The 12,650-nt window shown below is 56.8% G+C and overlaps 1 protein-coding gene across 3 annotated transcripts in view; it reads left to right on the top strand.

Moving 5' to 3' along the window:
- The first annotated feature begins 8,463 nt into the window (after positions 1 to 8,463).
- The window catches only part of TP53BP1 (tumor protein p53 binding protein 1), a 38,656-nt gene continuing 34,469 nt past the window's right edge, over positions 8,464 to 12,650 (top strand). For 2 of the 3 annotated variants that reach the window (XM_048481728.1, XM_048481730.1), the window contains exons 1-3: positions 8,464 to 8,776; positions 8,920 to 8,987; positions 9,419 to 9,571. In XM_048481728.1, coding sequence (XP_048337685.1) covers positions 8,535 to 8,776; positions 8,920 to 8,987; positions 9,419 to 9,571 — 463 coding nt within the window. In that variant the 5' untranslated portion in view covers positions 8,464 to 8,534. The remainder of the gene's footprint in view (positions 8,777 to 8,919; positions 8,988 to 9,418; positions 9,572 to 12,650) is intronic. The other variant, XM_048481729.1, reaches the window with a different exon arrangement.

The raw sequence follows: 12,650 nt of genomic DNA on the forward strand, positions 1-12,650 counted from the left end.
CAAGGCAGTGAAGCAGAACAGGACACGGGCTGACCTTTCACACCTGCCTTGACGTTGCAACATCCCTGCTGCTATTTCACTCTGTCTTTGATGTGGGGGTGAGAAAAAGGGAGGGGGAGGAGGGCAGGCGGCAGGGGGGTGGGTGGGTAGAAGGTTATCCCCAAAGACAGGTCACCAGAACTGGCTTCTTCTATCGAGGGGCGTAATAGTACCACTCTATTCTGCCTTGGTCAGGCCTCACCCCTGGAATCCTGTGTCCTGTTCTGGGCACCCCAATTCAAGAAGGATATGGACAAGCTGGAACGGGTCCAGAGGAGGGCGACCAAAAGGGTAAAGGATCTGGATTCCGCGTCCTGTGAGGAGCAGTTTAGGGAACGGGGTCTGTTTAGCCTGGAGAAGAAGAAGAGCGGGTGGAGGAGTGACATGAGAGCCGTGTCTAAGTATTTGAAGGGATGCCAGGTTGAAGAGGAAGCCAGCTTGTTTTCTGCTGCTCCAGAGACGAGGACGGGGAGGGAGGATCGGATTCAAGGCCCAGAAACAGAGATTCCCCCCAAGAAGAACCGAAGGGCTGCTTGGCAGTGAATAATGACACTGCCTGCCTCGGAGTGTGGGGCAGCCCCCTTCTTGGGAGGTTTTCCAACAGGGGCTTCAACAGTGCACAGTTCTGCAGGGCGGAGGGTTGGACTGGATGGCCTTGGTGGTCTCTTCCTACTCTATGATTCTAATCTGCAGAACCAGGTTCAGTTCCCCACACCTGCTGCACCTGGAGCCTGCTGGGGGGCCGTGGGCCAGGCTCAGTTCTCTCCGAACTCTCTGACCTCCATTTCCCTCACCAGGTGTTGGGCAGGAGAGCAGCTCTGAGTCTCCAGTGGTCTGCAAGCGCAAACCCTCCCCTTCCAACTTTCGACAGAGGCCCCTCCCCTCCAAAACCTGGCCTTCCCCAGGCTCCACCCCCAACCCCCAGGAATTCACCAGCCTGGAGCTGGCAACCCTACACGGGACTTGGTTTGGCCCCAAGGATGAACTGCAGCCCCCAGCCAGGCAGAGAGACAGTCCCTCCACACCCACCCAGGGGCTGGCCTGTCAACCCGGATCAAGGGCCCCGAATGGCTCGCAGCGGGGGGGGGGGGCCCTCCCCATGTCCATTTGATTCGCAGGTCAGTGGTCGGCCAGCCCACCGTGGGGAAGAGGGGAGGGTCGTGTGTGCCTCCACGGAAGATTCCATAGTACCCCCACTAGCCTTGGCGTTTTTGAGACGAATGACTAGCAGCTGAGTGAGACAGAGAATTGTGGAGTTTCATACCGATTTTGGTTTCTTCTTTTTCAGAATGTGAAGAGGGCAGCCCAGAAGGAAGCTGGTACTTCGTTTTCTGCAGAGGACCACTCATTGGGTGAGTTTCGTCTTCTTAGTTTCCCTAACCATGAGGTCCACAGATGTAGAGTCCAACAGTAAGGGCTGTGATGGCTTCGACAGGACTGTTTTGCCATCGCGCAGCCATCTGCCTGTGGCAAGAGCACTTCTGGACGGAGATGACGATGATGGAGAATCTGTAGGGAGACTTTTTGAGAGTGGTGACATGTTGCAGCATGAAGTGGTTGCTCAGGCAGCCAAACGGCGAAGGAGGAGGTGTTGCTCCACCCATGTTGCACAGATGGCCACCAGGAATCCCTCTGGATCCTTCTGGCCTTTAGGGAAGACCATCTTAACAAGTACCCAGCACCACTAGAGGTCTTGGTTGTCCCATAAAAAGGGATGGATAAAAACTTCCCATGTTAGTAAACCTTTTTGCACGTGCACAGAAGTCTGGGCCCAGCTGATGACCCGTCTCGTGCTCTGAGAGGCAGAACATATTCTGGGCACCCGCTGTTGTCAGGCTGGCCATGAAATCTCAAGCCACTGTGGTCAAGGGGAATTGCAACTGCCTTAGAAACCTATATGGCAAACCAGAGAATTAATATCCTAAATGAGTATAATAACAACACATAAAGATGGCTCTGAGATATTCGTCTTCTTTCTTTCCAGGGGTCTCTGGAGAAGATCAGGGCATGCATTCAACTTTCGCAAACTTCAAATGAGAAGCACAACATTGGTATAAAAAGCTTCAGTGGACACTGACAAGTGGGCAAGATGGCACGCGGCAAAGTGTGAGTGTGTGCCTGTTGAGGGAAAACATCCAATAATGAATCCACAGCACCAAAGACTAAGACTGAGCTGTTCCACTGGGCTTTTGGGGAGGCCAGCCGCTGATGAGCACCCCCACCACCACCTTGACAGAGCAAGCCCTGTTGTCCCCCCTTAGGGGAGTTTTAAACTGTTGGATGCCATCCGTTGTTGTTTTTAATATAATGTTGTAATTGAGCGCTGTATTTTAATAGGGAGGGGTATTAAGACGTTTGGAGTCTATATATTTGATTGTATTTATATAATTATGTTGTGAACCGCCCTGAGGCCTTCGGGGGAGGGCAGTATACAAGCCCAATCAATCAATCAATCAATCAATCAATCAATCAATCAATCAATCAATCAATCAATCAATCAATCAATCAATCAATCAATCAATCCAAAGTGAAAAGACAAAAGATACCTTTGCATGTTGGCAAAGGCAGATGGTCAGGAATATCAGAGCAGCGTTTCAGAAGGGAGCAGACTTGTTGTGCAATCCAAAGTGTGTGTGGGAGGGAGAGCCACTTGAGCCAGCAGAAAGTAGGAGGAGCCGCCCCCTCACACCAACACAAAGGCAAAATATGCTGGTGGGAGGAGGGGAGGCGCAGACACACTGAGTGGGCTGGGAGTGGTGACCAAAGTGGAATAAGAGAAAGTACAGGGGAGAGCAGTAGCAGCTGTCTTACTGCTGTGCTGCCAAATGAAAGGGAGAGGAGACAGAGGTGGGAAGGCTTAAAGAAATTTCTTGGCCAGAGCACTATCTAGTGCAAACTTATGCATCTCAAAACTGTAGCATAGCCCATGATGGGCCAAGGGGAGGGTGAGGAGGACTTGCTGGAGCAGGCCTAACCCGGATGTGGTGGGGTCCCCGCTTCTTGCAAAGGCACCAACAGACAAAGGAGTTCCAGGAAGTGTTGTAGATGTGCTGTGTGGAAAGGGTCTCCCACTGCAGGAAGTGAAGGATGCTTGTCCTCAGCTGCTGAATTTGCAGCCCGAGGCACGTGAGGCCTCCAGCCTTCAAGAGCTAGTGAGCCGCGCAACCAGGATGGATCTGGCTGGATGGCACATTAACCTGCCAGCGAGATCAAGGTGGATGGACAATTCTACTAGGGTTGCGAACCAAGGTCAGTGTGGCCATTTGGGAATGATTGGTATTACCCCTGCTTCTCCAGGACTCTGGGCAGGAGGGGGAGGGATGGGAAGGCATACACCAGCCAGGGCAACTACCTGCTCCGCCTGGGGGTGTTGGGAGGGGGAGAAGAATCGGGGAAGTTGTCAATTCTGAGCTGATGCAAATAGGCTCACGGAGGGCTGGCCAAATTTCTCTGCAACCCGTTGAAAGAGGAGAGGGCTGAAGAACCACCCATCGCCCTCAGGGACCAGGTTCCCTTTGCGGGCTTGTCTAGTAAACCTTAAGCTAATAAACGGACTCTGTAGTATTGATCAGTAGTGTTTATTGATGAGGCATCAAAGCACCAAAGCCTGGCAAAGCCAGTTCTGACAAACTTGGCCTTTGCCATCCCCTCATCCCCAGGCAAGTCCCTCTCCGGTAATTCCCAAGAATTAGAAAACAGTCCCTCGAGCTGAAGCTCTAAGGACAGCTGCAGATGGTAGAGAGAGCCACCAGGCTTCTTGCCCCCACGAAACAATGGATACAATCTGCTTCATGGGACCAGGGTGTCAGGGAAAGCCACGTTGTCTACAAAGCATGTGAAGCCATAAAGTAAAGATCAAGGAAAGAATGTCCCAGATGCTAGTGGTGACATATAGCAGGTGGTTACATATACATTTTAGCCGCTTTGATTCGTAGCATGTAGCAGGAAGCAGTTACACTGAGATAGGAATGCATCTCAACCACACAGATACAAACCCCCTGACACCACCACGCCCTACCTAGACCACCGTCTGAGCAGCACAGCCCCTGGGAACACTCCAGGCCCTCCTTTCATTGGGGCTCATGCTTCAGCAGACCTCACCAGTTCCAGACATTTGGGTCTGAAACCTGAACAATGACGCCATGACGGGAGCAGTTGGGGGTTGTCTTCTCACCCCCTGTGGTTAACCTCTCAACCAGACAACTGGGTCTTACAAATCATAAAGCAGGACTGCACAACAGAATTTCACAGCCCCTGCTGCCCCACCAGAACGCGTTCATATTTTCCCCATATCCAGGAAACAGGAGAAGCACTCCAGAATGCAAGGACCAATCCAGCGCCTCCTGTCCAGCAACGCCATTGAGCCTTTCCCCTCCTTACAGGAACAGATTTGGGGGGGGGGGACGGGACACTCAGTATTTTTCATGCTACCCAAATGGAACGGGAACTGGAGGGCCATTCTGGACCTAAAATTTGTAAACAAGTTCATAGTCTTGTCGAAGGCTTTTTCAGCTGGAATCACTGGGGTGTTGTGTGGTTTCCGGGCTGTAAGGCCGTGTTCTAGCAGCATTTCCTCCTGTTTGCATCTTCAGAGGATCTGATGGTAGTAAAGCAAGTGGAGTCTATATACCTGTGGAATGTCCAGGGTGGGAGAAAGAACCTTCTGGTCTTCCCTCTTCAGACTGTTCAGCATGGCTTTTGCTTTGTTTTTGGTCTCAACCAAAATCTTACCAAGTTTCTCCCCAAAAAGCCTCTTACTTGAAAGGGCTATGCCAGCAGGATAGTTTTGGAAGGCATGTCTACCTCCCAGGCCCTAAGCCACAGGGCTCTCCCGGAGGCAACGGTTGCTGTCATGGACCAGACTGAAATGGACAGAATATCCACAGGAGCATCAGCTCGAAAAGACAAGGCTTTGTGGAACCGGTTTACTCCTTCTGGAAGCTGCTTATTTTCTGGGGGAGAAGTTGGGCAAGTTTCCTGGCCACACTATGGAGGCCCTGGGGAGGATGGCTGACGAGACGGCTCTGATGGACAGGGCAGGGCTACCCGCCTCCTGCCCAATGAGCCCCTTAAAAATTACCTCCTTATTGACGGGATTACATATTGAAGATCAATCAATCAATCAATCAATCAATCAATCAATCAATCAATCAATCCAAAGTGAAAAGACAAAAGATACCTTTGCATGTTGGCAAAGGCAGATGGTCAGGAATATCAGAGCAGCGTTTCAGAAGGGAGCAGACTTGTTGTGCAATCCAAAGTGTGTGTGGGAGGGAAAGAGCACTGGAAGCAGCAGAAGTGTCGCCCCTCACACCAACACAAAAGGCAAATATGCTGGTGGGAGGGAGGGAGGGCAGACACACTGGTGGGCTGGAGTGGTGACCAAGTGGAATAGAGAAGCACAGGGGGAGAGGCAGTAGCAGCGTCGCTACTGCTGTGCTGCCGTGAAAGGGAGAGGAGCCAGAGGTGGGGAAGGCTAAAGAAATTTTTGGCCAGAGCACTATCAGTGCAAACTTATGCATTCAAAAACTGTAGCATAGCCCATGATGGCCAAGGGGGGGAGGGGGGAGGGTCAGGAGGACTTGCTGGAGCAGGCTCAACCCCGGATGTAAGGGGTCCCCCTTCTTGCGGCGGCACCAACAGACAAAGGAGTTCCAGGAAGTGTTGTAGATGTGCTGTGTGGAAGGGTCTCCTGCAGGCGAAGATGTTGTCCCCCAGCTGCTGATTTGTAGCCCGAGGCACGTAGCCTGTGCCTTTCAAGAGCTAGGCAGTCAAGTGCAACCAGGATGGATCTGGCTGGATGGCATATTGGTCCCTGCTGAAGGAGATCGGGAAGGGGTGGATGGACAATTCTACTAGGGTTGCGAACCAAGGTCAGTGTGGCCATTTGGGAATGATTGGTATTACCCCTGCTTCTCCAGGACTCTGGGCAGGAGGGGGAGGGATGGGAAGGCAAGCATGCAGCAGCCAGAGGCGCTACCTGCTCCGCCTGGGGGTGTTGGGAGGGGGAGAAGAATCGGGGAAGTTGTCAATTCTGAGCTGATGCAAATAGGCTCACGGAGGGCTGGCCAAATTTCTCTGCAACCCGTTGAAAGAGGAGAGGGCTGAAGAACCACCCATCGCCCTCAGGGACCAGGTTCCCTTTGCGGGCTTGTCTAGTAAACCTTAAGCTAATAAACGGACTCTGTAGTATTGATCAGTAGTGTTTATTGATGAGGCATCAAAGCACCAAAGCCTGGCAAAGCCAGTTCTGACAAACTTGGCCTTTGCCATCCCCTCATCCCCAGGCAAGTCCCCCCTCCCGAATTCCCAAGAAATTGTGAAAAAACAGTCCCCGGAGCTGAAGCGCCCCAAGGACAGCGGCAGATAGTAGAGAGAGCCACCAGGCTTCTTGCCCCCACGAAACAATGGATACAATTCCGTTTCTCATGGGACCAGGGTGTCAGGGAAAGCCACGTTGTCTACAAAGCATGTGAAGCCATAAAGTAAAGATCAAGGAAAGAATGTCCCAGATGCTAGTGGTTACATATACATTTTAGCCGCTTTGATTCGTAGCATGTAGCAGGAAGCAGTTACACTGAGATAGGAATGCATCTCAACCACACAGATACAAACCCCCTGACACCACCACGCCCTACCTAGACCACCGTCTGAGCAGCACAGCCCCTGGGAACACTCCAGGCCCTCCTTTCATTGGGGCTCATGCTTCAGCAGACCTCACCAGTTCCAGACATTTGGGTCTGAAACCTGAACAATGACGCCATGACGGGAGCAGTTGGGGGTTGTCTTCTCACCCCCTGTGGTTAACCTCTCAACCAGACAACTGGGTCTTACAAATCATAAAGCAGGACTGCACAACAGAATTTCACAGCCCCTGCTGCCCCACCAGAACGCGTTCATATTTTCCCCATATCCAGGAAACAGGAGAAGCACTCCAGAATGCAAGGACCAATCCAGCGCCTCCTGTCCAGCAACGCCATTGAGCCTTTCCCCTCCTTACAGGAACAGATTTGGGGGGGGGGACGGGATACTCAGTATTTTTCATGCTACCCAAATGGAACGGGAACTGGAGGGCCATTCTGGACCTAAAATTTGTAAACAAGTTCATAGTCTTGTCGAAGGCTTTTTCAGCTGGAATCACTGGGGTGCTGTGTGGTTTCCGGGCTGTATGGCCATGTTCTAGCAGCATTCTCTCCTGACGTTTCACCTGCATCTGTGGCTGGCATCTTCAGAGGATCTGATGGTAGTAAAGCAAGTGGAGTATATATACCTGTGGAATGTCCAGGGTGGGAGAAAGAACCTTCTGGTCTTCCCTCTTCAGACTGTTCAGCATGGCTTTTGCTTTGTTACCAAGCAAAATCTTACCAAGTTTCTCCCCAAAAGGGCCAGGCGACGCCTCCCTCCAAAAGCAAGCAGGCCCCCCGCTAGAAGGGCGCCCCACCCTCAGCCCGGCTCCGGTGCAACGGAAGGGCCCGCGAAGCACCGCTGCTGTCCGGCGGCAGGCGATGCTGGTGTGGGCCTCAGCAGCCAGCCAGCCGGCCACTCCGGGCCTGTTGGCGGTACAGACAGAGGGAAGCGGTTGCTGGGGACCGGCTGGACAGGCGTCACCCCCCCGCGCCCCGCAGCGCAGAGGCAGCTTCTCAGCAGCAGGGGCACGGCCGGTGGGTCTCCCGCAGCCCAGAAAGCCCCCCGCCCCCGCTTCCCCTCCTCGGTGCCTGGCGCGGGTCACACCCCCTGCACAACGTCCCCGCAGGAAGGCCGCCCCCCCCCCCCCGACCCCCAGGCCGCCTCCCGCCGGGGCTGCTCTGGCAAGCCCGTTCCCATGCACTCTGGAGCGGCAGCAGCAGCAGCAGCAGCAGGCGCGAGCCCGAGGAGGGGGAGGGGAGGAGCCCACAGCGGCCCCCGGCCGGGGCGAAGCCAGCCTGGAGAAGAGCCTGCCGCCAGGAGGGCCCCGGCGGGCGGGCATCTCTGCAAGGGGCCACGAGGGCGCCCTACTCTGCAAGGGAGGTCCGCCAGGAAGCCCCGCCCCCCGGCCGGCCGGCCAACAGTCGCAGCAGGAGGAGGAGGAGGCGGGGCCCCGGGGCCCCTGCAGAGAGGCCCGCCCTCTCCCCCCTCCGGCTCCGCCCCGCGCTCCAGGCTCCTCCTCCGAGTCCCACCCGCCGGCTCCGAGGGGTGAGGCGGAGGAGGCGTCTCCAGGGCGACGGGCCGTCTGGCGTCTCCATGGCGACCTCGCGCGCGGCGTTCTCTCGGGAGCCAATCGGCGCGCGGCGGGGGGGCGGGGGCTGCCGCCTCTGAAGGGGCGCGCCGAGAGGCTGCGGCGCCCCCTCCCGCCCGGGGGCCTCGGCTCTGGGGGCGGAGCCTGCCTCGGCGCCCAATGGGGGCGGGCCCGGAGGAGCGCGCGATAGGGCCTGCCCCGCCCCTTTGCCGAGGCGCGCGTGCGCGGTCCCCGTCCCCGGCCGGCCTCCCCGGTCGCCAGGCGCGCTGCTGGCCCCACGATGGCGCTCGGCGGCGCCCCCTCGCCCGGCCCGGCCCTCTCGCGCCACGACGAGCCGCCCTCCGCGCCCGCCTCGCCCTGCCTGCTGGTGGGCGACTCCCAGCCCGCCGCCCCCAGCCCGCCCCCGCCGGGCCTCGCCCTCCCGCCGCCGCCCTCCTCCTGCTCCTGCTCCTGCGCGGGGGACCCTCCGCGCCCCGCAGCCCTCAGCCAAGTCCTGCCGCCGCCGCCGCCACCGAGGCCCAGGTAGGCGGGCGGGCGGGCGGGCGGGCGGTTGGGCGGGCCGAGCAGAGGTGGGGGCGGGGGGCGGGGTAGCTCCGGCGTCGGGGGCGGGGGGCGGCGGGCTCCTCGGCCTCAGGCCTCTTCTCGGCACGTCTTTGCCCTTCTAGGGAGGCGGCGGCGGCGGCGGCGGCAGATGATGACCTCGAGGGCGCCCCCGGCCGTCCGGGCGTGGCAGGTGAGCGGCCTGCGTGCCCTTGGGGGGCTCCCCGCCGCGCTCCTGGACCCCCGGGGGAGGGGGCGGGGTCTTTTGCCGGTCAGCCTTCCGCGGGGGCCGGGTGGAACCGTGGCTGCCTCGACGGCCCCGGCGCCCGCCGTGCTTTGTCCGGCGCGGGATTTCTGCTGCCGCTCGTGCCACCGCGGGGGCTCCCTGGCAGGGGCTGCCCCTCAGACTGAGCTGCCTCGCAAGGCTGTTGTGAGCGCGACATGGAGGTGGGCAGAAGGGCATCAGTCGCCTCCACAAATGACCCCGAGCCAGGCCCTGTTCTTCTTCCTGCCTCCTTGGCCCGCCCCGCGGGGAGGTTGTGGGCAGGCGGCTGTTTGGGGCAGTTGGCGGCATCGCCTGCGTCTGAAGCCTGCCTGTGTGGACCCCCCCTTTGTGGTTGTCAGATTCCGGCGGCACATCCCAGCTGAGCTTCGGTGCCCTGGAGCTCTCCCAGAGCCAGGAGCTGGAGCGCCCCCCAGCAGCAGGCAGCGCGGACAGCGAGGGGCAGGTGCCCCCCAGAGACACGGCTTTGGAAGAAGAGGAGGAGGGCTCTAAAGGTGGGTCGTGAGCACGGCACGCGTGGCTGGGGGGTGTGTGTGTGTGTGCTCAGGGCAGGAGGCCCCACGCTTTTGGAGCTTCTGGATGCCCATGAGGCTGCCTCGGGCCACTGGCACGATCTGTGCTTTGGCTGGCAGCATATGGACCAGGCCCTGGGGTGACCGGAGGGCAGGGGGCGGGCGCTCCTGAGGGAGGACAGGCAGTCTGGCCAGAAGGGGAGGCAGGAGACCTGGTGCTGCCCTCCCGGGTCTGTGGTTGCTTTTGTAGCTGTGAAAAACCCTTCCGCTGGTGGCCCAGGCGCCCTTTCTGAAAAGCAGGTGTGGGTGGAGCCCTAGGTGTGGATGCGGCTTGCGTTTGGAGGAGATGGCAGGACGTGCAGCTTAATTTCTCCTCTGGGTGGGAAAATGTCACCTGGGTCTTGCTCAGCCCTTGAACAGAGAAACCTGATGAGATTTCAGACCCGGTTTGTCCTCTGACGGACGGCCTGTGGTGTTAGAAGATGCTTGCTGGCCTTTTGTGGCTAGTTCTTGGGATCCACATATACAGCATGTGCAAACACACACAAACACCCCATCCAAATGACTAGCAGGATCTCAAGGCTGTTTCTTCAGTGGGAACCTCTGTTGCAGGGGGTGGCGGAGATTGGACAGCTGGATTTAATTTTGGGGGAAATCCTGCTCTTACAGGAAACGCCATAGTTAAGCAGTACCATTTGGCCCGTAATCACGGGAACACCGGTTGACTGGCGACATGGCATATGCTGCTAGCGATGCCAGCGTTGATTTGAATTGCTAATTGGAACATAGTTCTATGGTTTTGCCCATTTTTGCTGCAGAGTTTCTGCTGTCACGTTGTAGTGGGGATTGCTCTTGACAGAAAGGCCGGAGAAACGACACTGAAGAGATGTTCAATGTATTGTCGAAGGCTTTCACGGCCGGAATCACTGGGGTGCTGTGTGGTTTCCGGGCTGCATGGCCGTGTTCTAGCAGCATTCTCTCCTGACGTTTCGCCTGCATCTGTGGCTGGCATCTTCAGAGGATCTTCAGATACAGCCCGGAAACCACACAGCACCCCAGACACTGAAGAGAGTCCATGGGCTGCAGCCCAAGGGAGAGTGTGTAGAACTCTGGGTTTGAGTGTTTTGTCCCAGAAGTTGGACTTTGTCGTTCTCAGGAAACAGTGCAAGAGATTTGTGCCAGGATTCTGCATTCTGTGGTATCTTTGGTAAGACGGTGACCCAGGCAGGGCCCAACTGTGGCTGCTTTTTCTGCCTCATTTGCAGATCATAATGCAGCATCACCAGGTGAAATAACAGGGTTTGGGAGTGATTGCATTGAAAGGTAAATCTTTCACCCCTCCTCGATGGTGCTTGATTGATTTGCCTGCAGAGAGCCAGGCCGTGTGTCTGTCTCTGCATTTTGGACAGAGGGGGACACACGCAGCTGCTTGGCTTGGCCCTGTGGAGCAGTCTCTGCAAGAGAGGCGTGCGAGTTCTTCTGAAATGAATCTCCCTTGCTTGCTGGCCAAGTGTCATAAAGGCTGTTTATAGTTATGCTGCCCCAGGGTGAATATTGGTTATGCTGATGTTCTCAGGTCACAGGTCATGTCCAGTAGCACCCCCAGACTTCTGCAGTTCTGTAAAGAGACCACCAGTTGCCTAATATTTGCATGCCGTCAATATGAAGGAAGGCCACAAGCAAAGGATCCCTCGTGTTGGGGTTCATCGCATGTTGAGATCTTGTTTGATCAGACTAGCATGACAGGTGAAAATGGACTATATGTTTCTGCAGTTCCTCTCCCCTCTGCTCTGAGTTGCTCGTAGAAGCTACCTCCTCCGGGTTCTCTGGAAGTGTGCGTTCACATGCTGGAAACAATGTGTTTGTAAATCTGTAGCCGGCAGTTGTGGTCATGGCGGTTGGACTTGGATAGCAAGACTTGTAGTGAGGCCTGCGGATCTTTCTAATTTCCTGAATTACACTCAGTAAGCACCGATCCTGCTGGGGTGACGGGCCTGCACTTTTGGGATTTTCTGGTTTTCCGATTCCAGACTTGTGCTGACTTGTTGCAGCAAATAGAAATAGGATGCTTGTGACATCTTTTAAAGCCACTTCCAGGCTACGAAAGCTGGTGCTGAGGTAAACTCTTGTTTATCTTTACGATGTCACGGGACTCCTGTAGTTTTTGCCATGTTTGCTCCTCCTACTGATTTCCCATCATTTGCAAACACAAAACGCATCTCCTCTTTGTCTTCATCCAGATCGTTTGTGAAGATGTTGAGTAGCACAGGTTGCGTGTTGGACAGCTACTGCCTGGCAGAGTAGCTAGAACAGGGGTCGGGAACCTTTTTCATTCAAAGAGCCATTTGAACCTTTAACAACTTTGCCCACTTTCCGCCCCCACTCCCCATGCCCGCTCCCACTGGCGGCTTGCTTGCCCTCCCGCCCGCTCCCCGGTTTCGCTTGTTCGCCTTCGCCGCTGCCCCTGCTGGCTTGCTTTTCTGCCCCCCGCTTTCACTTTGCCCGCCCAGCCCACTTCGCCCGCCTGCTTAGCTTGCAGTTTCCAGCTGCCGCTTGCCCGCCGCCCGCTTGCTCGCCCGCTCCCTCGCCCTTGCTTGCTTGCTCGCCCCTGCTCGCTTGCCCACCCCCCCACTCGCTTGCCTGCTCGCTCGCCCGCCCACTCGCTTGCCCGGTTACTCGCTTGCCCACCTGCCCGCTCCCTCGCCCACTTGCTCACCCTCGCTTGCTCGCCCGCCCACTCCACCCGCTTCGCCATGAAAGTTGTTCGCGGCCCCCGGCTCACTTGCCCGCCAAGGTTCGCTGCAACTTACCCGCCCCCCCCGCTCACTCGCTTCCCCCGCTCCGCTCGCTCACCTGCTTGCCTCGCTGGCTTTAATTTCTGCCTGGGCTTGCCCGGGAAGGGGCAGCCACGCCGGGAGCCGCAGGAGAAGCAGTGAAGAGCCGCGGGTTCCCGACCCCTGAGCTAGAAGAACCAGTGGTCTAACTTGGGCTGAGACCTCTTCATGTGTTCCTGTAACAGGAGCCTGGTGGAGTCTTGGAGGCTGACAGAATTGATTCCTGC

Source organism: Sphaerodactylus townsendi, linkage group LG17, assembly GCF_021028975.2.
Source record: "Sphaerodactylus townsendi isolate TG3544 linkage group LG17, MPM_Stown_v2.3, whole genome shotgun sequence".
NCBI classification, from domain to species: Eukaryota; Metazoa; Chordata; class Lepidosauria; order Squamata; family Sphaerodactylidae; genus Sphaerodactylus; species Sphaerodactylus townsendi.